The sequence below is a fragment of the Gallinula chloropus genome (genome assembly GCF_964237585.1).
Source record: "Gallinula chloropus genome assembly, chromosome: 5".
Lineage (NCBI taxonomy): Eukaryota > Metazoa > Chordata > Aves > Gruiformes > Rallidae > Gallinula > Gallinula chloropus.
This window is the reverse complement of record NC_140090.1, coordinates 5,432,428-5,458,193: the sequence shown is the minus strand read 5'-3', so window position 1 is coordinate 5,458,193 and position 25,766 is coordinate 5,432,428. Positions and strand designations below refer to the sequence as shown.

The 25,766-nt window shown below is 38.5% G+C and overlaps 1 protein-coding gene across 1 annotated transcript in view; it reads right to left on the bottom strand.

The window, feature by feature from the left end:
* The window catches only part of LRP1B (LDL receptor related protein 1B), a gene marked incomplete at both ends in the record, with an annotated part of 709,648 nt that overhangs the window by 427,022 nt on the left and 256,860 nt on the right, over nt 1–25,766 (bottom strand). The window contains one exon of the mRNA XM_084264363.1: nt 6,144–6,281. Within this exon, the coding sequence (XP_084120489.1) occupies nt 6,144–6,281 (138 nt within the window). The remainder of the gene's footprint in view (nt 1–6,143; nt 6,282–25,766) is intronic.

Genomic DNA, 25,766 nt, shown 5'->3' with positions numbered 1-25,766 from the left:
TACATAATGATCTGTTATCACACATTATCATCATCTACGGTCAAACATTTAAATTCTGCACTTAATTTGCCACTCAAAAGCTGCTGATAACTTAACAACAGTGTTCATTTGTGCATTCCGGCCTAAAACAATCCCTTTAGCAACAGCCCATAAAAGGTGGGATGAAATCACATCACTCAAACATCTTCCACCGCTCTATCCCCCTGCCAGCCACCTTTAATTTGCTTCGCTGCAATTGGATTTTGTGATAGAAAGTTATTAAATCACCAAGCCCCTGACTTCTCACTCCTGACAGCAGAATAGACTAAATGACCTTGGCTAATTTCAACGAGCCACATCATGCTCTATTAAGGCAAAAAGATGGGAGAGAGAGTAATATACAAGAAATTGGATATTTGGATGGTGAAATGAGATAGAGATACAATAAACCCTCCCCCCCCCAAAAAAAAAAAAGGCAAAATAAGCCTTTCCCCAGACAAACATAGTTATTTACTAGCAGTTCAGTTCCAAAGCAAAAATACCTCTGATGGTCTTATTTCGGTGCCTACGCCCTTTTCTCCTTCCTGCCTCATAACCACAAGTAAAAAGCTCGAAGCAGAATGCAGGGCGGTCACAGAGGGAACAATTTTCAGTGTTACCTGATGGTTTCAGCAGCCCCACAGGTACATCAGGAGCACTGTGAGATTTCCTGAGGGGTCCAAGGGTTCAGTAATCTGATGTGGCATTTCGTCCGTCGCAGCCTTAGAGGATGACTGATTTGAATCTTGTCAGAATAAACCAAACGAGTTTACAGGGATTGGTTTTGCAGGTCTGAGCTGCTTCCAAGAAGAGTCTCATATGAAAAAGGTGTGAATATTTATAATTCTGAAGTATTTTTGGATTTCCTTTGTTACCTTGCTACACAAGATCATGAGAAAGAAAAACAATAAAATAAAGAAGAAATAAAAAGAAAGACTGGGACGTAAACATAGCTTCACAATTTTTAGTTTTAGAATTTTGAAAGGCCTAAAATTGCCTTATAATTTTGAAATTTGTGTTTTCTCCACTGGTAAATGCTACTTTATATTTCCCAGTGTCCCATCTGTAGAAGTGTCAGAACAAAACCACAATTCATTAAAAGCAGCATTTCTCTTGTTCTTCTGAAAACAATTCATTCAAAAGCCTAAATAGAAAAATAATACTCTGATTATAGGCTGCTACAAACATAACTATTATTTTGACACATCTTTCATATGTGTTTTGTGGGGCTTTTTTTTAATACTAAGACCCAGAGTTTTCCTTTATATATTTAATTGACTAGAAATTACGGCTTCAGATCATGGGTGACAAAGATTCAAATAATCCAAAGACTTGGAAGATTTCTATGAGATCAGATCAATAAAACTTTCCATTTTACTTTTAAATATATATATTTTTCAAGTAAGTTCTGTGATGTCTCCTGCATTTTCACAGACTTAATTAACTTTAAAATATTTTTGGTTACATCTAGCAAATACATCAAACAAAAATCTGAGGTTACTCTCATAAGATATTTATTCTTCTGAAGGTAATGTGGATTCTCCTGGACACCCAGGCTCATCTTGTCAACGGTGCTAGGCAGACAGACAAGCAGATATGGAAGAAATTACTTTATGTTTGGTGACTCACCAAATAGCAAGGGGCTTTAATGGATGTTGCAGTCTTCTATTATGATTCATTTCAATATGAGATGGTATAAGCAATCTGAATACCCAGTATTTCAGCTGGGAAAAGATACAGTCACATTTTTCATGCAACTCTGACCTCAGTGGGGAGCTGCTGTGATTCAGAGCCAGGAAGAGCAATGTCCTGAGCTCCTCTGAGCTCTGGTCCAGCATCTCCTTCATGTCACAGAGATGGGACACTGGCCAGATTACCAATAGTAGCTGTGACTAGAATGAAAAGTGTCTTCAAAAACCTGCTCCCTCCTTTGCACTTCAGGACTATAGCATGAATACAGACTTCCTGGGAATCCCTAAGCATTCCTGCTTTCCCCTCCCAAAGCACTGGGTTGTCTATCCTCAAACCAAAGAAGCACAGAGCATAATCCATGTCAAGGCTGTGACAGACGACTATTTAATGAGATCCCAACGTACACCATCACTAATGTGCCCACTGGAAAAGAGTACATGCAGACTATTAATGTTGTTATTATTTTGTCTTGTCAGCTGGATGGATAAACTTGCTGCAGTATTCCCTCTGCACAACCCAACACAGTCCACAGACATGTAATATATACTGCAGTGTAATGCAAACTATACTTCAGCTTTAAAGTCAGAGCACCAGCACGTAATTGATGCCTTGACTGGCTCTTACATGGGCCTCTTATGTCCATGTCAGTTCTGCTTCTTGATAATTATGCAAGAAAACATTCCATCTTATGATGAACTGGCATAAACCAAAGACATGCAGAGTATTTGCACTAGCATTTTTTTTTTCAGTATTCTTTTAGTATTCTCTCTCTGGAATATTCAGAATTGTAACATAACTATTCCTGCAGCTATTAATAAGAACTTATCCCTAGTAAAAGTCCTAGTTTTCTATAGCTGTAACTCAGAGACAGACTAAAAACTCATTTTGGCATATCACCTTCAATTTTTTGCCATATATATATATATACACATAAAGTACTGATTTATAAAACTCTTCAGATCACCTCTGCAGCCCTATAAAAAATCTTTCCTAAGATTCATGAGAATATGATTGTAATTCTCTAGAAATTATCTTAAGGACATAGCTAATCCTTTAGCTACTCAAGGCCAGGTTACTTCATCTAATCCATGATGGATGTTTGTCTAAGCTGTTCCTAAAACCAGAAAGAAAAAAAGGAAAAAAGAGAAAAAAGAAAAGGAGGGGGGGAAAAAGTATTTTTAACCTTCAAAAGGCCACACATTTAAAGCCTGTAGAGCCCAGAACAAGTCACAGCCACATGACACCTGCTTTAACTGACCACAGCCAGACCCAACCCCCCAACCCCATATCGGTGATTGGCCTGGTGAGCTCATCATGGGCTCACAGATATGGGACTGGGATGACCCATGGGGAAGGAAGGAGTGTCATTTAAAAAGCTCAGCTTGCCATAATTCAGCAACTCCCCTGTGGCAGAAAACTTCTCAGCTCATTGCATGGCTGAGCTTTAAAAGTGGCTGAAAATGTAACTAAAGTTCTTTTCTCAAAAGAAACCTGAAGAACTGTTATGGAAACAAGCTTAATTCTCCAGAGAGGCTCTGGATCAGTCTTCTACCAAAACTACTCCAGGTTGGGTCTAGGTTCAGCATTGGTAAATTTTCTCTGAGACCTACCAAGTCTCCCAAAAGCTGATGGGCACCAACTACCCCCATTCAGGAATACCGTGAAATTATGAAAACTGAAGGGGAGTTCAGAAAGCTGAAGAGCCCCAGCCTATGCAGCATAGGACAGGTTAGCATATACTTCGATCCCTTGCTTGTTCAGCACCTCTAAAGCATTCTTTAGTCAAAAAATAGCACAGAATCCAAAATGACCAAACAGGTGTCTCATCACTATTATACGCTACGAGTTTCAGTTGCAGTGAACGACGCACCCCTTTCTCCTCTGAAGGACACTGAAACACATAATGTGAAACAACCATACATAATAAAACATTTTTTATTTCACATTGCCACAACCCCTCCTGAATTTATGCATTACATTCACCAGCAAAAATGCATATGTGCCTGAAATAAAAGAAGATGACTCGGGAATGTCATTGTATTTACTACTATTTCCTTGAAAATCCACATACATTACCATTTCACACTGCAGATATGACCATATTTATACTTGCCAGGGAAAGGTGAAGGCCTGAATATATTTCTCAAAGATCAGAATATAACAAATTAACATATGAATGTTAAATTTAGAGAAAGAAATGAGAATAGTTCCCGTTACTGAATACTTATGCTCCATTAGTTTTAGAGCATTATTAGAAGCTTTCACCCCTGTGGAGTCGTGACCTGTCCACTGATATGGTCTGTACCATGGTCACACACCACCTACTTTGTATCATAACTTATTTTCCTGGTGCACAGACCATGACTTATTGACACAGTACTATCAGTGTTCCTAGCCATAGATTATTGTAACACAGTCAGCTCCGTGACCATCTGAGTTGTTTGTAATTAAATATTTAATATTGCTATTATCTTCTTGATCAATATGAGCAACGTTTATCAAAGAGGAGCATACAAGGAATGCCATCTTTGTTACCAATACCAAGAAAATGCTAACTATTTGATAGGTTTCTGAAGCAACGTTGCCACTCATGGCCACACAGATGTTTTAAGCACACAACGTGAATATTCAGGACTCAGAAAGTCAACAGAATTACTCTGCAGTTACCCATGAATTGTTCTGGTAGGTACTGAGACAATAATTACAACTGCAACGCATTCATACCAAATTTCTCATGCACAGGAATGTATCATTATGCCACATATGAGTGGAAGCTGTTAGTATCAAACTGCATGACCATAAGCTAAAGTTAATGTGAAGTTGCTGTTTTCAATATTCTTTGGCTTTGTTGATAAAAATACATGCAAGAATAATTTGAAAAACTACCTCTAAAAAGCAAGTGAAAATACATAATTGCTACAAAAAACACAATTAATGAGCAGCTAAGCATTTTCTAGAGCAGGTATCAGGAGACAAATTTAACATCTTAATAAAATACAGTAGAAAAAGATCTTCATTATCTGTGTGTTCTGTGTGATTTGGACCAAGTGTTTGTTTAGTATATATTACTAAATTCCATAATAATTTATTAGAGCAGATAATAATTTTTCCATTGTGAAGTTTTCATATCCATACATGATAATAAAGAGAGGAGTGGTATTCAACATGAACCTTACAATATGGATCAATACTGTTCTCAGAGAAACACTCATCTGCAACTTCAGAAAGCTTCAGTATGGGCAAAACGCTGCTTTGGCCAGCTTAACTTTGGGTGTTTTCTTGGAAGCTGGGACCAAAAACCATATGCTGACACAAGTTCATTTTGGGTAATGCCCACTAAAGAAGGACTATACAAAAGTAGAGCCTTCAAGAAATGAAATGATTCCTATCACTGTGAATGAGTTGCCATGTATTTTATGACAGTCTGTATCCCCACCTGGCTATATAAAAATAACTTTTTGTAGTTGTGTGAAGTCAGCAGTATTACATTGATTAATTCCAGCTGGCATTTTTTTCTTATTTTATTTTAATTTTTTTTTATATGGCTTATTTTTGGTGAGGGCTTAGATTTTACTCTGACAGTTCTAAAAATCTGCTCGCATGAACTTTTAAAATTCTAATTTAACTTTCTGAACTATGCTATTAATTGTATCTTTAACTGTAGATTGTCACATTGGATTGTAGAAGCAGCCCCAGGACCTGTCCCTGAGATTCTGGTTTTGAACATGATATCTATTGAGGATCATCAACAATCATTTGACTAGCAGTGAAATTTACTGATGGAAAATAACTGACATGTTCATGACCCATGGCATCCATGATTTGGGCTTAATATGGCAGCCTTATGCCTATGCCCAAGGCAGAGCTTAATAAACCACCTGAGTAGCAGAGCTGAGATACTAAAAAAGTTGACCTCCACCAATTTCTCTGAGAGACTTCTCACTGCCAGAACTTGGTACCTACACGCTTAAACAGAACAGAAGTACAGGACAAAAATCCCCCCCAAAACAAGTCTTCCTCTTAAAATAACACTTGTAGCAAATTTGATGTATTTTTCAGTGGTTTTCTTTGGCATTTTTGTTTAAACAAAAGTTGCAAGGAAACAATTCTGGCAAACAGTGTGCTCCAACCTTTGCTCCCCAAGAAAGGGCTTCCTTGTCCTTCCTTTGGTATAACTATTTCCATCACACAAGGTTAGTAATCATTAAAGTATGAAAACCTCTGTGGGCTTTTTGCTTGCATTTGGTTCACACAAAACATTTTTTTTTTAAATTAACTGGAAACACACATTAAAATATCGATCCACCTTTTTTTGTTTTACAAGTATTCCCAAGAAAAAGAAAGGTCTGGTTTTCTTTGAACTCAAGAAGAGGGGAAAAAAAAAAAGCAGAAAACTTCATGTTCAAGTATTTTTCCTCAGTAAATTTACTTACCCCGGCAGTGTACTCCTTCATCATACCCATCAGAACAGTCATACACACCATTGCAGAGCTGGGACAAGTGAATGCATTTGTTCGTACCGATGCAGGTAACATAATTTGGGGGGCACTTGAAATCTGCTTCCTCAGGACCTAAAAAATACACAAAAAATCACTTACAGCTATTTTTATATTGACAATAAGGTAAAAGAAAGTTTTATATTGTATTTCCATTTTAAAGCTAAGGGTAACACTCAATGTATTAGTCTATTTTGTAGGGTTTTAGTACATTATCATTGCTGTATTTAGGAGAACTAAAGTCATCCACAAATGATTAGCAAAATTAAAAAGGAAATCAATAGGGTCAGAGAGGATTATTTCTCAAAATACAGGGGTTTTTTACAGATGCTGAAATTAAGCTTTGCTAACATTAAAAAGTATTATAAAATTTTCAATTGCCTGGTGAATATCATATCATTATCAAGAGTCATACCAAAAGTAATAGGTACCAGTATTTACATTCATTGTTGTGCCATTAGATAATTATAGATATTTATGAAATTACATATAAATGATACATATTTATGGCTGCATTGGATCAGAGAAACTGTTCCTCCAGCCCAGGAGGGAGCAAAATTGCTCTGAAATTGCACAGTGCAGGATGGGAGGGAGAGGATAAGGATGCTGTGATTGCTCCCTTTGGGACACCATCCCGGCTGCAGTCACTCTGTGTCCCCTTATCTCTCAAGTGTTAACTACAGGGATTTTTGAGGAAGTTCAGGGATTTTTGAGGATCTCTTTTGTTTATTTCTTAGAGAGGGCTCTGTCTGATAAAAAAAATAAGAAAAAGCCAACAAACATAATTTCACATGATAAAGTCTTTGAGATTTTTAACACACTGCAAAGAACATTTAGAGGTCTGAAGGGTTTAGCTCATTTAGAGGATGAATCATAATTTATACTCAGTATATGATTAGCTCCACAGAGACTGAAGGTCTGGAAATTTTTCAGGAAACAACTTAAAGCTCCTTGATTGCATTGTGTTGGAGTCTTGGGTCTGTGCTAAACTCTGACAGCTTGTAACAGTCCTCAAGGGAAATATACCCTAGGATGCACTGTGCTCGAGTGCAATATGCTTTCACCTTCTTCCAGGCACTAACTGCAAGACAAAGGACAGAAATCACAGGCAGTAGCTGAAAGCTCCTTTGTAAGTGGGAAAATCTCAGCTTTGGCAGATCTTGTCTCTTGAAGACAGCTGGACAAAGCAAAGGAGAGCTCTGGGGGGAATTTACCTTTTTAAAACAAATATGGGTAGTCATTAGCACAGCCTGCTGACTAAAAACCCTAACTTCAAAAACTTGTCCCAACTAAAAACCTGAAAAATTAAAAACCCAATTAAAAATTCCCACCATTGTGGTACACGTCAGGAAGCCATCCACCAACAAATAACCACTTTCCTGCAGTTTATGATGGACTTGCCCTGTAGAAGGTATTCTTTTACATCACTACCATTAGCACAGGGCAAATGCTGCCCTTCATGAGCAGAGCACGGGCCCCTAAAACTCACGCATCCCCCAGGCAGAAAGGCATGGTGTCCAGCATCCTGCTTCCCTCCCTGACCCTTCCAATGCAGCAACACCAATTATATACTTGCTATAGTTCTGACTGACAGCACAGCACGCAGGGACTTGGGATAAAAATGACAATATATATGGGATGAATATACTCGTCTCAAGCGATGTGCTTCCAGGATGAACAAAACCCACATATTTTACTAAAGCCATTTGCTACAGACAGTTTTTAAGGAAAGTCACATTCCTGAGCAAAGGATAAGGGTTGAAATGCCCTTTGAACTCAAAGAAAAGAAAGAACTTCTTACTATGCTCTAGGTTAAGTAGGTGCTTCACAAACATAGAGGCATTAAAACACTTCCCAAAGAATAGGTTTTTTCTGTGTTTTCCAGTAAAATATAGAAGGAAATTAACAACAGAGTTGAGAGATGATGAAACCTTACCCTAGCTGTTAAGGTTGGAATACCACAGTTATGAGAATGAGCAAGGTGTGACCTCCTGGTGCTGGCAAGAATTCAAGAGGTGGGGGCAATGCAGCTCTGGGCCCTTTCCACACAGCGTGCCCACCAGCTGGGGGTTTTCCCTGTACTTTCACTTTGGCTTCACTTTACCTTCGGAGGTAAAACACTTCATTCCATGAAGCATCCCATTCCCAGAAGCACATAAAACTCACTACAGAACCTAAAACCTCTGGCAGTGCCCAGCTTTCCTCCAGGATGAGTTAAGCTATGCAGAGCCTTCAAAGAACGTAAATAAAGCAGCTGAAGATCACCAAGCTCTCAACGTCAGGTACATCAGGACTTGTGGACACCTAACATTAAACAAACCAAACTAATTTTCTGATTTACCATTTCTATTTGGCTTATTCATTGTGTTAGATCAAGTGTGAGTAGAGTCTGAGGTGTAAAAAAGACCTTTTCTCCTAAAATAGAAAATATTCATTAAAAAGACTTAGATCTGTGAAGCGTGTAAACGACAGCACTCACATTACTTACATGTAAGCCCAGGATTGCTAGAAGGCTTTCAGTATTCACACCTTATAAAACAGAAAGCAGATCCAAGACTGAGAATATGTAAGAATATACATTCATCTTCTAAATTTCACAAGTGGTAAGAATGGCTCTTTTAATTACCATTAAAATCTCAGTAGGACTAGGATGACATGCTCCTGGCTGAAGTTTTGGGGATTTACTTTTGATATGATGCTTCCTGCTTTTAATACAAAATTCTTCCAGGACACAAAGATCCTGCAATTTTAAATGTATTTTCTAACTAAAAATACTAGAAAGGAGAAGCTTCCTGAACTAGATTCTTTGGGAACCCTATACGAGGGCAAACAGAAATATGCTGCAACAAGTATGGCACTGGTTTGCTTTCTAGAGAAATGTCATGCACCATGTATGAAAGCAGAAGGGTTGAGATTAGAAGTGATCAATTTATTCATGTGGTTAAGATAAACTCATATGTACTTTCTGTTCCCGTACTGGAAGGAAACCTGACTTACAAATGAAGAACTTGAGTCCTAAAAAGCCTGGTCTTACAGAAGACTTGTGACCTGCTTTGTCTACAAAACCATTCTAAAAGGCAACAGGTCTCAATCACTTAACCTCAGTGGAAGAAGACAGCGTGCCCCAGGGCCACCCTGCCCACAGCTCCTACCACCACCTCCAACGAATGAAAAAAGAAACCAAACAAGGCAGCACCTTGCATCTCCTCTGAAGCAGCACATCCTTTTCCCTCTGAATCCAATCCAGCTGCTGCACTTTCTGAAATGTCTAATGCAAATAAAGACAAGTAGCTTTTTATCTTGTTTATTCCTCTTCCCTCTCCCTTTAACAGACAGCCACCACCACTCCTGGCACCCTTATCAAGTGAACTTTGAGAAAAGGAATTTAAAGGTGTTCTTCTGCAAAATAATCTCAGTGTATTTTACATGACTGCAAGAATGCTAAAGAATATAAAAGGATGGATGGTGTCTTTTCTTCCCTTCAAAAGACACAGTAATTCCTAGCCTTGCCAGTTGATGGAAAAATAGTCAAAACTACTGGCTGCAATTACAGTAATATACCATCTTGATGTCTGAAACACTCACAGCAGGGCACTGCTATGGCAAAGAGGATGGAAGCAGCACCGTTCATGTAGTGCTATGTAGTCCAACATACTCCGGCTCAGGACACAGACTGTCTGACCCTGACCCTCTCCTTGGTGTAACTGCCTCTAAACAGATGGCTGAATGTGAAATGGAAGCAAAAGGCTAAGCTGCAGAAAGCTGAGCCAGGGCTATGGGGGACCTCTGGGGGTGGCAGCCAGGGTCATCCCACCCCAACCAGCGTGTGGCTAGGGAAATTTAGCCTGGGACACCGGGCACCTCCATGGTGATGAGCTGTGATTTCCGTCCATGCCGGGGTCAGGATCAGGCTGATGGGGGCACTGAGGTTAGACACAGCTTGGGATGGCAATGGGGGCAGGCCAGTGCTTCTTTCCCAATCCTCCAGAAGGCAGGCTGTGTCCAAGAGCAGACCAGCTGAAAACAGAACAGCTATTTCATTCCAGATGGAGAGTTCTTCAGCTGTTGAGCTGATGAGGATGGCCAGTTGTGATGTGGGCACACTTTACAGATACCACTGTGTCAAGGCTCCCTTCACTTTCCCAGCCTGTGAGAAAGCCAAGAAGAAAACTGCAGCTTGCTTTGGCAATACCTGTGCAGTGAAATCTACCTGAAATCCCTTCAACAAAAGTGCCTGTATTTCAGCAGGCACTGAGAAGAGGTTAGGGAATCCTTGTGATAACAGGACTGATCAAACCAAACCTCTGGATTCCCACCACAGAAGCACCGTGAGAAAGCATTAAAGGCTGCTCTCAGCATTAGCAGAGACATTTTGCCATGCACTTCTGAAATGGTATCAATCTTGAATTTGTGCTTAACCAAAACTCTACCTGCCCCACTTCAAGCTCATGATAAACCAGATCCTGAACTACCAAATGCAACTTAGAAACTACAAGCTTATTACATCGAATAGCCTTTGTTACCATAACCAATACAGAAGTGCTTATTCGAAAATATTATGGAGAATGTTATTTCATTACATACATTTCCTTCTAGAAGCATCCCCCCCTAATTTAATGTGACCTAAGGTGCAACCTTCTGTGCTAAGTTTACTAAGTGAGTTACAAAATACAAATAAAAGGCAGTTGTAGAGACAGTAGAGACAGCCATAAAAAGGAGACACACTAGGGTGCTCAGCAGAAATTCAAAGTCCAGAAAAAGTTATTAAATTAGTCAAATAACCCCCCACACACACTTCTTGCCAATTCATTCAGAGATGCTCACATTTAACAACTGTTACCAAAAAAGCATCAAAGCTGCTACTTCTGAGTTTAGGTTTTTGCCTTTGTCTTTCTCAGCTAAGATTTTACCAAGTGCTTTTTCTTTCAACACCTCAGGTAAGCAGTTAGATTTTTAAATAAGAGACGAGGCAGCCAAAAGTGCTACATCCCTTTAGCATCACTGCATCCAATTTACTTGAAGACTTTCTATCAGCTCTAATCCTGGGCTGTCCTCAGCCACCAGAAACAATTATACCACACTGTGGGATGCCTTCAAAATTCCTGTTTGTGTTGTACATCAGTGGCTTACAGATCCATCCTGCTCTCCTAAGTGTCCCCATGAGGTGACGCTTCTCCACAGAGAGAAGAAAAAATTATTCGCCTGGTTCAATGGCCTTTGAATTCAACTCTTAGTGTGTGGAGGTGGAACCCTGGCAAAGGTATTTTGTGCCTTTCCAGGTGCAAAAACACCAACACACAGTGGATGGAATCTGACCCAAAGTCAGAGTTGATTAATTTTGATTAAATTAAGAGAGTTATCAAAAAATGGGGTTTACTGTTCTGACTGCAGCACACATTCTACAGAACATCTGGTAGCCTGGTGGTCTTTGTAGTATTACCAAAAGAAGTTGATTAATTACTTCAATTAAGCCAAAACAGCCCAAAGTTTAAGAAAAAGTAACCCACACAACTTTTAGGATCTCTCTGGACAAATCTGAGTTTAAATTAATATACCCCACTGTTGCACAAGACAGTATGTGCTGGTCAAACACACACACAAGATTGAGAGACCTGTTTCTCCCTGTTAATTCGCCTCTGTAGCACTGCTGGAGTCCTACTATGGACTCAGAACACGGTATAAGTATTAGGTTTAAGATTTAAACCCACAGAATTGATTTTAACATTCCTCTTCACAAGAAGAAACAACCTGCCACATGAAGGCAAAGTAAAACAAAATACGTGACAGTTTTAAAAGTGTGATAAGTCATCCTCAGCGGTGGGGGTTTTTAATTTAACTTTAGTCCAGTTCATCATCAATAACCAGGGATTTTAAAGACTCTGATCTTTTCTAAAACTTGAAAATACAACACCTTAAAGTAATGTTTTTAACCCTGCATACACAGGATACACTAGACCTTAAAGATACTTAATGTTTAGGGTGAAGTTATAGCCATTAGAATTTCCTTTTTATAGGAGAACTAGAGATTAATGGGAAAAAGAGACCATGTTTCCATGATTAATTCTTTGGAAAGTTCCAAGAGGTTGCATACTGCATAGTAATTTCTGTAGTTACAGGTTAATGCCTAAAGTGCAATATAAACAGACATGGTATCCCATGGTATCATAACTGCTTTTGGAAGTATCTATCACACAGACTGGATGCACACTTTTAATATCAGAACTTTGAAACACTGGGATAAATTTATGGAAATTACTTATGATCTTTACTCTTTGGTATCTTATATATATGCAAAGAAGAAGTTTCATATTTAATAAGGATTTATGGATCATAGGTAACCCCTATGCATTGCTACTTTTATCCATATGCTTTATTCAACCACATAGACTGATAATGAATATAAATTTGAAGTCACCTTCAATTAAATCAGCTATTCAGCTGTCCGTGAAAGAAGGAGAATAACAAACACTCCTGGCAGGATGTAGACAACCGAAAAGAAGAAGAAAGAAGGCCAAGTATTGTGCTGTTTGCAGCAGAAAAATAGCTGTAATCTCTGACTTCACAGACACAGCATATTGTCACAAAAGTACTATTTTACAAGGAAAAATACAAGCAGCAGCAGACAGAGGCTTGTGAGTGTGTAAATGAATTAATACACCTATAGCATGTCCTCGTAACTTCTGACTGAATGTAAGAGATGAGCTGAGGACTGAAATCAACTGAAATGGAAGAAAAAATTAAGAACTTTAGAAATCAAAAGATGGTTTTGAGTCATCTCAGCTTGAAAATCAGTCCCCTGTGCTGATCACAGCCCCTAAGCGTTTAGTGCCAAGTGCCTCATCACTCCTCTCTATACACAGAGTGTGGACACTATCAGACCTCCAGTACCCACCTCCCTTTTCAAGGACAGGCTTTGGCTCATTGTGCTTTGTACAAGGAGGAGAAACACAACGATCCAAGCTGCAGTTTCCCAAATCCAGTCAAGGATTAGCACTGATCTAAGTCCGTGCTTAAAGTGCTGCAGCCCCAAGTAACTTTGCAGGCTACATGAAGTCAGGCAGGAGTGTCAGTCTGCTTGAGGGTAGGAAGGCTCTACCCAGGGATCTGGACGGGCTGGATCCATGGGCTAAGGCCAACAGTATGAGGTTCAAAGGCTCAGTGCTGGATCCTAGACTTGGGCCACAACAACCACAGACAGTGCTACAGGGAAGTGCTGGAGTCACCATCCCTGGAGGTATCTAAATGGCATGCAGATGTGATGCTCAGGGACATGGCTTAGTGGCAGGCCTGGCAGTTTAGGTTTATGGTTGGACTTGGTGATCTTTAAGGTCTTTTTCATCCTAAACAGTTCTATCTTTTTATGATATATAGTCAGTCAAAAACTCAAGAAAACTCAACCCAAACAACTGCAATTCCCTTCCAAAGGATGATCTCCAATTTTGTGTGTTACTGTAGACAAAACAGTCCATAAGGTTATCTACCCATAAAGCTGAACAAGCCTCACAGCAGCACATGAACTCCAATTTCTATGTTCCATGACAGGCTTTTAGCCCTGACACTACTATTATACACAAATGAACTCACAGGTGCAAAACACAGCATATGGATATTGAGTTTATGATGCTCTACGGTCGCTGCCTTTTCCTCTTGGTGAGTTTTGGAAGTACTAGAGAAAAGACAGCACTGACTCTAAATCTATTATTATACAACACCTTTAATTGTTTAAATACTTCTTTTTTGGTTAAAAACATGATCACTGTTTGCTAACTGCCATTTAATGACTCTGTCAGGAGCACTGTTTGAGAGGGTTCTCCAGACATCTTTCCCTTTGGCTTTTTCCTGATCACTGTTTTCTCTGTGTCATACACTTGCTCATCTTCACAACATAGATGTAAATAATTAACAGAGACACAGGACTCATCTTTCCTACTGTAATGTAGCTGATAGCCTCTGGAGAAAAACAGGAAAACTATGCTGAAGGTTGAGCAAAGCCTGATGGAAAGGAAATAAAGGAGGAAATCTTCCTAAATCAGATACAGTTTTGGATCATTATCCATAAATCCCTCCAAGCACACATAGGCTGGGACGGGGCTGGAGTCAGAATATAGCTCTTTGGGTGATCAGACTGAGGGCAACCACCAGAATCAGGGCAGAATCAGGGTTTAACATACATCAATCTATATGCTATGAGCTGTTAAAACCATGAAGGCAACTAGAATAATAACAGTAATATCAGCTCAGGGCAGCAAAATCCACCAAAATGCAGTTGGATAGCCTGCATCCAAAAATTACCTCAAATAGAAAATCCACGTAGCCAAAGGGTTAGAAAAGACCACCTCCCTCAGCCCTACCCAACCCAGTGTAACTGCCCTACAATTCTGGAGCAATTTTTCAATGAACAGCACTAAATTTCAGCGTTTCTAGGTTGAATAGCACGGCCCTGGGATTATTTATTTCTTTTTTAAAATAAGTTTAAGGGCAGTCAGAGAAATCAATGGCCACAAATGTAACACCAAACCTTTCCTGCCCACCACATTTTCTGCAGCCTCTCCAGTTAAAGAAAAAAAAAAAAGGCAAAGAACAAACGATGGCAGAGGCAAAGAAAAAGGGAGAGGAAAAGACTGGAGTTGCCTGCAGTGTAAATTCTTTCCAAAGAGTTCATACACTGTGTCAGAAGATTAATCTAATACATCAACTACTAAATATATAGCACTTAAAGACTGCCACCCTGCATCAGAATGAATATTAGTTTAGGGGAGAGGGTAATGCCGACACGTTACTGTACTTTATAAGAGAGCTGACAAGGACCTAAAGCCCGAAAGAGAAATATGTTTTCATGGGATTTTTTCCCTTCATGCTTGCACTTTTTCAGTTGTCAGTGAAAATGCCTCTACTCATATCACCAGCAAGGCTGCATCTCCTACAGAGTGTACTTTGCATATCACACATTGCCATGCCTATAGAATACATTAAAAAAATCTGGTCTTTACTAATGTTAAGGTAAATATCTTACTTAAATCAAACCCTATTATCTCACTGCTTCATTAGGTGCTGGCAACCTCATCTTTTCTCTACATATTACCTGACTTTGACTTCCCAAGCTTAAAGCTTACACTTTTTAAAAGACTCTATAAATATATGCACATATATGCAGTGCCCTAAAAAGAACATGTACTACCTGCTATTGTGTTAAACCAGTAAACAACATTTTCCCACTCCCTAATCTATAATAGCCTGGAGTTGTGAATATAAATATTGGAAATGGGTCTCTCACAGTTTTGAAACCTCTGATTTTTTTCTCATGTATTCCTACATTTTACCCTTACACTTTTCTTTTTAATCTGTCATAAATGGAAAAGTGTAACCTTGCAAAATTACACAGGATGGAAGAAAAGGCATTCATCTCAAACAAACGATCAAAACCCCTCTCCCTCTTCCCAGGCAGAAAATACTAACAAAAATACGTAGCTGAGGAGCAAACAGGTTGGTGTTTGGAAGCCAGTGACATGAAGCACTCACGAGAGGATAGATGTCTCATGAACTTTCCTTAAAAATCAAGTCTCTCTTTTGTCTTGCAAAATTCAGCGTGCCAAAGGCGTTTGATTAAAACCAACGATAAATCAATTCTCACCATCATAATCATCCATCACAACTGCCCTGTGTAATATACTTACACATCAAAGAGTTTTAGTGGGTTTATTTACTTGCACAACGACCACAGATTCCACTTGTGCAGTAAAACTTACAGTATAGACAACAAGAGAGAGAGAATTTATGTTCTTTGCTACAGCCCTTCAAAATTAGAGAAGTTAAAACACAGTTTTACTAAGCTCTTGAGTGTTGGATGAATCAGAATATAAAGGAAGATCCTTGCAGATTTATATTCCTTAGATATTTTTTGAGAACAAATTCACAAATGTTTGTCAATGGGGACTAGAGGAAGAGGAGGAGAGGAAAAAAACCCCAAAACACTTGCAGTTTTCAGGAAGCAGAAATAATTAATATTCTTTGTACTTACAGAGACAGAAAAGCTTTGTTAATGGATTTTGTTTTTGTGATTTACTACAGCACACTAAGGCAATATTTTATAAGCAATGAAGTAAAAAATGAATATTGTCTCCTGTAGATGGTCATTCCTCGTTAGTTATAAGGAACCTATTTTTAACTTGGAGATTTTTACTTAATTACTGTCACACGTCTCAAGGCTGTCTTGTGTCAACTGTTGTAATGACTTGATGTCTATTGCAATACAGAATGGGCTGCTAATAGACTTGCAGTTTGAGAAAAATGATAATGAGGTGAACAAAAGAAGTGTTAATTACTTACACAATTAGAGTATCTAATACCAGCAACATTGTAACAAATCAAGACTTATCTTATAGATGTTTACATATCCAAAGCCTGTAAATGTCAGTGGAAAAATGCGTGGGGATGTCCTCTCTAGAACAATATAGTGGTGTAAAAGCAGGGCTGGATACAAGCAGAATGTACCTGAATCTCATACTAGCTCCATCAGACACCTTATAATGTATTTGATGGTATTTACAGACATCATCCATCTACACACACTCCATTCTATAGCGTTCCAGCTCGGCTCTTCATTGGACTGCAGAAATTCAAATAAGGGACTAGGAAGAGTCATTTAATGGATCACATCTATAACGAGCTCTGGAGATTTTGATGGAAATCCCATGGCCCACATCTTTGGAACATTTAAGCACCCACACACCACCTCAGAAATATCTCTGGACTGAGACAGAATTTCCTAAGCTCACGTTCACATCAGGACATCTGCAATTCAAACCCAGAAATATTTCTCAAGTCCCCAGTGATGTGAAATTTCACAGGATTTGATGAGCCTTACAACATCAGATGCAAGCCTATTATAAACAAGAAGGGGCTAGAACATCAACTGACACCTAACTTCCTAAACAGCAACAAATGAACTTTCCATCTAGCTTGCAAGACATTAAGACTTTTTAGTAGAAGATGTTAGCATCAACATGATGTTTTATTTATGATTTTGGGGTAGAAATTTACCATTAAAATGCATAACTGTGTTCTACAACCACAAGAAAATTTAGCTTAGAGGGTGAAAAATTTCTAAAGCATTTCACCTGTTTGTTGTTTTTTTCTTTTTAAATGTTATTAAATTGGCATTACTTATTCATTTTACAGATTATCTTATATGTTTAATTCAGCTTTGCTGCAGTAACATAGAAATACATCTCATGCATTTTTAAACTGAGCTAGGTAGTTTGCAATCATAAAGTTATTCATTTTTATTTTGTACACAGTCACATAAATGTAAATTACATCTAATTAAAATAAATTGTGTGACTTGTTTCTTCCTATGCAGTCATGCTCTGAAATGATGGGAACCAACTTTAATTGTTCTAAGTACAAAAATTAACACTGTAGAAGATGTAATCAGGTTTGTTGGAATAAATACTATGTCAAAAGGTAAAAATTACAGGACTTTATATTGTACAGACACTGAGGGTCCTATTTGTTTTAGTTTTGGCCTGGAATGCCTTTAATTTCAAAGAAAAATTATATATACTGCAGTGTATATCAAAGTAAACATCTATCCCACAACACATACACAATCTCACTTCCCTAGAAACAAACACAGGTGAACCAAAACCCATGCAGACAAAGAGCTGGAACAGCTGGTAGTAAATCCTGTGAACTTATAGGAAATCTTAAATTAGCAGTTCTCAGAGATTTCTAAAAGGCTTTGCATTGTGATAGGTACTACAAGTCAGAGAAAATACTAGTTTTGCCTGTTTACAAACTACAAAATAAAATAACCTTCCCTCCCCATTTTTCTTCTCCTTGAATTCATTTGAGAGAGGTGTTATTTAACAGGGTGCAGCCTTGGTTGTGTCTTTTTCACAGCACAAAGCCCAAGGTGCCTTCAGATAACAGGGTGGTGAAAGCAGAGAACACATATTAGACACAAACACAGTATCTCTAGCTAACAAGCCAGCAGACTCCATCCCTTTCAAAACAGATCTTCCCCTGTTATTGGACAGGTACTAACACAATTCATAAGAATGATCCAGCTGATTCATTTCCATTCCTTTTGAACTCAGTTGTGCTGAACTCAAGGCCCAGACACCTCATCTGTGATCAAATATAAACACCTGGACATGATCCCGATTCACTGGGGGCTTCTGCTGGTGCCCAGGCAAGACTGCAAAGAGCCAAAGTGCTCATGTTTTAACTGAAGAAATGCTTTAAAATGTCTGTATTGGTGTAATTCTCTATGATAAAGTTGTTTGAAACAAAAATCAGTAGTTTACTGCTAAAATAGTAGCCCAACACAATGGAATTTCCAGGAGTCAATGCCTGGCTTGTAGCAGAATCCTCCCCCCAAGAGAAGGGGACAGGGGATTAAAGTCTGGCCAGTCTGAAGAAGCAAGAACAATTTCATGTGAAATACAGAGGAAGAGCAGTGGGGGAAAACATTAGTTACTTGCTGAGTTCTGGTCCCTGAGGAGAGCTACGGAGACATTTCCACCCTCATCAGTCAATGACACAGTTTTTCTGAGTGGAACATTCAGACCTTCCACTGGCTGTAATGTATTTTAGGCTTTCCACATGTCCTAGAAGAGTTGAATCCCTTCAGAGGACTCCAGAGGAATTGCAGTCCAGAAGTACAGGGACTTTGGTAGAAGCAAAGGAAGGTGAATCGTAACACCTGAATAACAACACCCACTGAATACTGAAAGACAACCCAAAATGTGTCTCGGTTTTTGTCTTTTACCAAACCTGGCAGCATTACTTCTAAAAAGCACTTCAAAAATTAAACTCCAGAATAAGAAAGTATTTTTTCCTTTTATATAATAATATATTTACATGTACAAAAAGCATTATTAAAATGCTAGGTTCATCATCTATTCAAAATTAAAAAATCCAAAACCTGAAACTAACTTCTTGTTATGAAACTGTGTAATAAAATCAAATCATTTCAATGCAAATTTATATGAAACAGTTAAAAACTACCAAGAAAAATGGACCCAGAATGTAATTTGTCTTAGCATCTGTGCACGGTATTTTTAGAAAGGTTTTATGTATCTGTACTAGAAGTTTATGGTGATTAACTAATTAGGTAAAATTAGTGTGTTGAAGAGAGAAACAAAGATATGGCTGCACTTTTAAGTCATAAAAACTTCATTGGAAGTATTTCATCTCTTTCCCAACAGGATGGGTAGTGATTTCCAGTTAATCACAAGAGACTCTGCTGAGCTGGTCTTAAGATATCTGTTCGGACCATTTGCCCCAGTGTTGGGTTTTAAGTGTCAAGAAGATTAAAAAAACATATTCAGTTGAATATTTGTAATGTTTTCCAACCTCAAAACCAAGAATATGTCAAAATGGTTTATAAGAAAGATGTATTTTATGCTGGGCTTATATATAGCATTGAAAACTAGAACATGCCACTCTGTCCAAATAAGAGTGTCTGTCTAGAACATTTTTACTGTCTTCTCTTAGTACATTGAGATACAACAGTTACAGGAAAATTCAATAAATAAAAACATCATTTAACACTGGATCTATATTTAGCAAACAATTTAAAGTTCTTGTACTGATCTATAAAAAAATCCTTCCAAATTTAGACAGGTAAAGGATACAAGTGTATCTGTACTTTAATGATAATTAAAAAAAAAAATAGAAGAAGAAAATACACTAAGTTTTGAGTAGAAGAATATTCTCCTTCCCACTGATTTACATGTAACAGTGAAGACTGAGGGCATTTTGATATGCATTAATTTTCTGGTGAGAGCCTGGTATTTTCAACTGCAATGCAAGACTGAGTTTTACATGTATGGGCACAGCATCATGCCCTTCGAGAACAGCAGTGACACCAACGATATCAGACTGACTTATATTATATTATGCTATAGTGGAGGGGAAAAAAAAAAAAGAAGCAGCCTTTTATTTATGGTTCCTAAACACTACAAGTGAACCGGTGTTCAGTAATTCTCACTGAGAACAGGCAGTACCTATAACCCAGATAGGCTTACTGCAGCTTGGAAGAAGTGCTGCAATTTAGGTCTCTTTTGTGTAGGGACATTTATTGTACACTTTAAATAAGTAGTGGAAATTTTCCAGGAAAGTGACAGTATATAAAAGATACTGTTGGGATACTGATATGTTGTGTGTTTTAAGCCTACAATGATGACTAAATAATGACAGAAAGTGTGTAACTGATATCTACAGAAGATGCACGGGTGAGTTTGAATGCTGTCAGAATTATTTATCCTCTTTACAGTCAGATTATAGGAGAAGTAGTTCATTTACTTGAACATGATTTCAAGAAATTCCTTTTGTGGTTACTGAACCTATCTGCTTTGCTCTGGCATTTGCTGAAGCACAAAAGTCACTTTATTCTGAAAGTAGTTCAGAAAGAAAGGATTGTAATATTCACATTTTTACCTGAATATATTCCTAAGGACTTTCAGGATGTATATATTTAAAGCATTCCATTTACAGACTGCTGCATTGACAATAGGAGCCTATTAATCTCAATGGTTTGCCTCTGTGCTGTGTAGTTCTGGGTTAGGACCTAAAAAGTAGCGTAATTGCGGTCCTTTTCTTAGCATCGCTTAGCTTTCATCCAGGATTAACTCCTATTAACCTTAAGCAACTTCCAGTAGAGCAGGATGTGATTTTAGTTATGTTTTTACAGTGTTCAGTTTCTTACACCTGAATTTCTCTTATTTCCTCCCAAAGTAAACCAGTCAATGGTGCCCACAGAAATTCTGCTTTAAAAACGTTCTGCAAAAATGTGATTTTTTTTTTTTTTCTTTTCCTATTCACTGCCTTCAACAGCTCTGGGTCTAGATCCAGAGCACATAAGGCACATGGAGTGAAATTAGGACAACTAAATTCAATATTGAGACTGGAAAAGTCCTCTAAGCTCAGCAAGTGACGTTAGTTTCTCACTTCTGAGCAGCGCTACGTAGAAACATTGGAGATAGCTCGAAGCAGGGGTGTTCGCAGCACACTGCAGCATCACAGTAGAGATGCCAGCACAGCTGTCACAAACAAACTTTATATGAAATTAAATCAATTTACTATGATCAACTCCAGCTCGAATCAACCAGGGCTTTCATGCTGCAACTATATGTATGCTGGTTCTTGCAGCCCTAAAGCAAAGAGGGAATTGAAAATTGTTTCTTATTTCCTAACCAAAGACCTGAACTGGAGGTTAAGAAGGATGGGAGCTGCTAAGAGACTGCAGAATTTTCATTCTCTTTTTTTGTTTTACTGGAAAAAGATGGAAGTGGGTACATTACCACAGTCATCTTTCTGAGAGCTGCTCTTCTGCTGCCCAAACACATGCTCCACAGCAGTACGCTGTTTGAACGTGCATAATCTTTTTGTACAAAGCCTGGAGTTAGCCTAGTTAGTCTCGCTTAAACAAAATAAAAAACCTGTTGGAACCTCACCCTAACGAAACCTGCTTTGTTCTCTGACTGAAAACAGACTGAAAACAGACCCAAATGAAGAGTGTTTGTTTCACTGTCCATTTGCCCGTTTTGCGTTACAGCTTTTTGATGCCTTTCTAAACCCAAGAATATCAGTTAAGAAGATCAGTCGCTGGGCTGACGTTTTATCCCCATTTTGCCATTTAAAAAATGATGTTTCATTCTTGTGCTACTGAAATTTGTTTCAGTTTTAAAAGAATGTAAGAAATTCCTTTTTTTTTTCTTGCTCTTTGACCTACGCGGCTCGATTAGAGAACGTCAGTAAACAATGGAGTTGGAGAGGGGTATTTTACATGTAACTTTTATTCCTGCTCTGACAGAAGCTTTTTGCTTTTTTACCCCATGCAAAAGATGATTAAAAAAGGAGAAGCACACACCATGAAGAATGGTCCCCAGCATCTGGACCTCTTAGCTACAACACCAAAAGAATGATGTTTCCCTTTCTCTCTATTATCCTGTGGATGCTTTTACAGAAAAAAAAAAAAAATTAAAAAATAAAAAAAAGAATTTGCTATTTCAGGGACTCCTCTCCCATCTTTTGTTATTTTTACCTCCTGGTGGTCTTTGTTTTTCAAGGTTTTATTTTTAAAAAATACCACTTTTAAGTGCTTCTTGAGTCCTGACTCATTTTCTGCTCTTCAGACTCCACTCTTTGACAGTCATTGGTTTTTACCCCGGGGCATTTACTTTACACATTAAAAGGAAGGTGTTGAAGCTGAGATCACAATGTAAAAATATTGGCCCTGGTTTTCCTTGCAAATGTATCACTTAATTTTCAGATCTATTCTTTGGACTTTTATTCCTCAAGTTTGCTTGTACCAGGCATGCTTCAAGGTAATTCTCTTTCATCAGAAGAACAGTAACAAGTAAACCTCCCAGCCTGTGAACCAGTATCCAAGTAAATTTCAAGGACTTCACTTTTACAGTTAAACAGAAGTGCTTTTCCCATTGACTTCCATAAAACAACGGTTGTAAGGCTCCTTTGCTTCAGGCAGTGGCTCATGTGAATATTAGTTTTAAAAGTTTCTCCCCCTGACACTGCCTACAGAGGAGCTACAGAATGCATGAGTTAGTATTGATGTTAAAGATACAATTTTAATATATATATATATATTAGTACAAACATATTGGCACAGTCAAAGTAAGGCAGGAACTATAACCTAAGATCAGGGACAATAAGATGTATGAAGAGAATGGGTGTGGGGGGGAAAATAATCAAGATGTACATTTGCTATCACATTTTTCTGCACTTTTCTTAAAGACCTACAATGTCTGCTGAAAGGCTTTGATTGATGAGTAATAGCTTCTTCCTTAATTTAAATGAGTTGAAAAAATAAGGTCTTATTTTTCAAAAAGAAAGACATTTATTCAAAAAAAGGATTTGAATGTCTACAAATAGATAGACACTTTATTCACTGCCATGGAGGCACCTTTATATGTAGAAGGATAAACAAGGGGAAGATTTGTAAACCTTCCTAAGAGTTCCTCCATACCTCTCATTGTTTCCCTGGTATATTTAGTGGTGTGCAGACACAAACACCTGTTACCTAAGAGCTCTGATTGAAAATCTTCCCAGTTAACTTCTTCAGTTCCCAGTTAAGCTCTCAAAGAAATTGCCATGGTTTCTGAACAAAGAAGTCCGTAGACTTAGATGCCTAAGAGCAGAAACTGATTTTTTAGGTAGTGTAGTCTCACACATTCTGAGTTTCCAAAAATCCTTTGTTCTCAAGGAATTATTCCAAGTTTAAATTTTACATCCACAAAAATCAGTTTATCAGACGATTGAAATTCTGTACATCCACTGCCAGGATTTTTAACGGGTTTAACAAGTAGATTTGGAGGTAGGCCCAGCATTCTGTTCATCATCCAGGTTCTTTCTTTTTTTTTTTTCCAAAGGCCTTACATTACTTCATGACTAATTGCTGCACTGAACATCCTCTTCCCTGTTACGCAGCTTGACTTTCACACAGCGCTGGGCAGTGTGCAGCGAGCTTTGCTTTCAGAGCGGCCGTGCCGCCGGGGTAATGGAATTCACGCTTGGCCTATTGTGCAGAGCTGCCAATTCCGGGCCTGCGCGGCTATTTCAGAGCGTGACTTTTAGTTCACAGCAAATCTCTTCCCTTTCTGAACATGAACTGCAAATTATACAATTAGTGTCCTTTTATAGCCGAAGAAAGAAATCTAAATGTTAACTAAATACATTTTTTCCCCTTGATGTGCATTCACAATGGCCCCTCAGTCTTCAGAGTCCACCAGCCTCATGCTATTAAAAGCCTTTTTTTCCTTCAGACTTCCCATTTCATCTCTCTTCTAAACCTCTATTTACCACCAAGATTTCATTTTTCTCAACACTTTTGCATCTTCATTTTCTTCAGCTTCAGATAATCCCTGTGCCCCAGCAATTCCAAGGAGACTGTACATTTTACCATTTTTCTCTCATCTTCTGGAAAAGTAGATTTCCCAACAGATACCATAGAATCACAGAATCATTAAGGTCAGAAAAGACCTCCAAGATCATCTAAGCCCAACCATCCCCCTACCAGCTGTATTACTAAACCATGTCCCTAAGTATCTCACCAACCTTTCCTTGAACACCCCAGGGAAGGTGACTCCACCACCTCCCCGGGCAACCCGTTCCAATGCCCAACTGCTCTGAGAAGAAATTTCTCCTTGTTTCTAACCTGAACCTCCCCTGGTGTAACTTAATAAACACAAACCAAACCAAACACCTCCTCCCCCTGCCACCCCCTAAAAAAAACCTCAATAAAAGCAAAGAAGACATTTATAACAAGACTCATGCAGACTTTTGAAGGACCCCTTTCATCATTTCTAGAGCTTTATGCCTCTTTTCTTTTTAATTTGTCTTTTTATTGAGAATTTGTCTAGTTTTGCTATTGCTAATCTTCACTAGCTGTTTTGCTACAGCTTACTTTTTCTTTCCAAATAGAAAAAGCATAGGAAAAACCCTCTTTTCCTTTTGCAAAAATGGTCCCCAGAATGCTCCATGTAGTTGAGAGCAGAAAAAAGGAGTGAACTTGAATTTTCCCTGTCTTTGATGAATACTCCAGCCATTGGACTATGCTGTGCTGCCTCATACCGTATCTTTCTCAACAGCTTTTAATTAGAACTGATACTGTCCATGCCTTGTGCCTGTTTCAAGAGAGCAGCTCCCGTTCACCAACCAAGTCCATATATTGCAGCACATCCCAGAAACTCTTAACAAAACAGTGTAACTCCCGGTCTTGCACCAGTTCATATTTTCGAGGCTATACCCTCCTAAGCGTCTGCACTGGAGCTCTTACACAGCATCAGTAAGTAAAATAACTGTGTTTTGCTTTGGTTTTAATGGGCAAGCTGAGACTTCTTCAGCCTGTAGCTTAAATTGTTCAGCATTTCAGATACCATCTGGTTTGTGCTGGACTCAAGCCACAGACAGATAAATACTTACAGAAAAAGACTTGGTTGTTATTGCCACATTCCTACTTCGGCTCTGGGGTTTTTGTTTTCTTTTGGGTTTTTTTTTCCACTTCAAAGTCCTTCCTGGTTTATAACTATATTTGCCTTCATTTGCAGGAAATCATCTTCTTTTAACAGACTACTTGACAATTTATTTTATATACCTCATGCATGTGAACCGAAGAAAACAAGTAATCAATTTTCATAAGGGCTTGGAACCTTCTGCTACCTCCCATCGCTTCTCTTATGAACCACGGGTAGTTTCATCAGGTAGGCAACTTCTATACCAAGAAGAAGTGATGCAGCAAGAGTTATTTCAGCCTTGACAGACAACTCCACCCCCTAGCCCATCATGCACATGTTACAAATCAGTGAAATGAAAAGCAGATTTCAATGGGGAGAAATTGATTTTATGCCTGCACTGAACTTGGCAACACTGCTTTGTAAAGAAAGGTGGGTTTCTTCCCTCCAAGTTTTGAAAATGGCTTAAAACAAATTTTATTTTTTGTCTTCTGTGTCTCCCTCAGGGTTTTATGGAAGGATAGTTCTCCCTATCAAAGACTGTTTGAAAGTTGGAGGCACAGATGCATGTATGCACTCACTG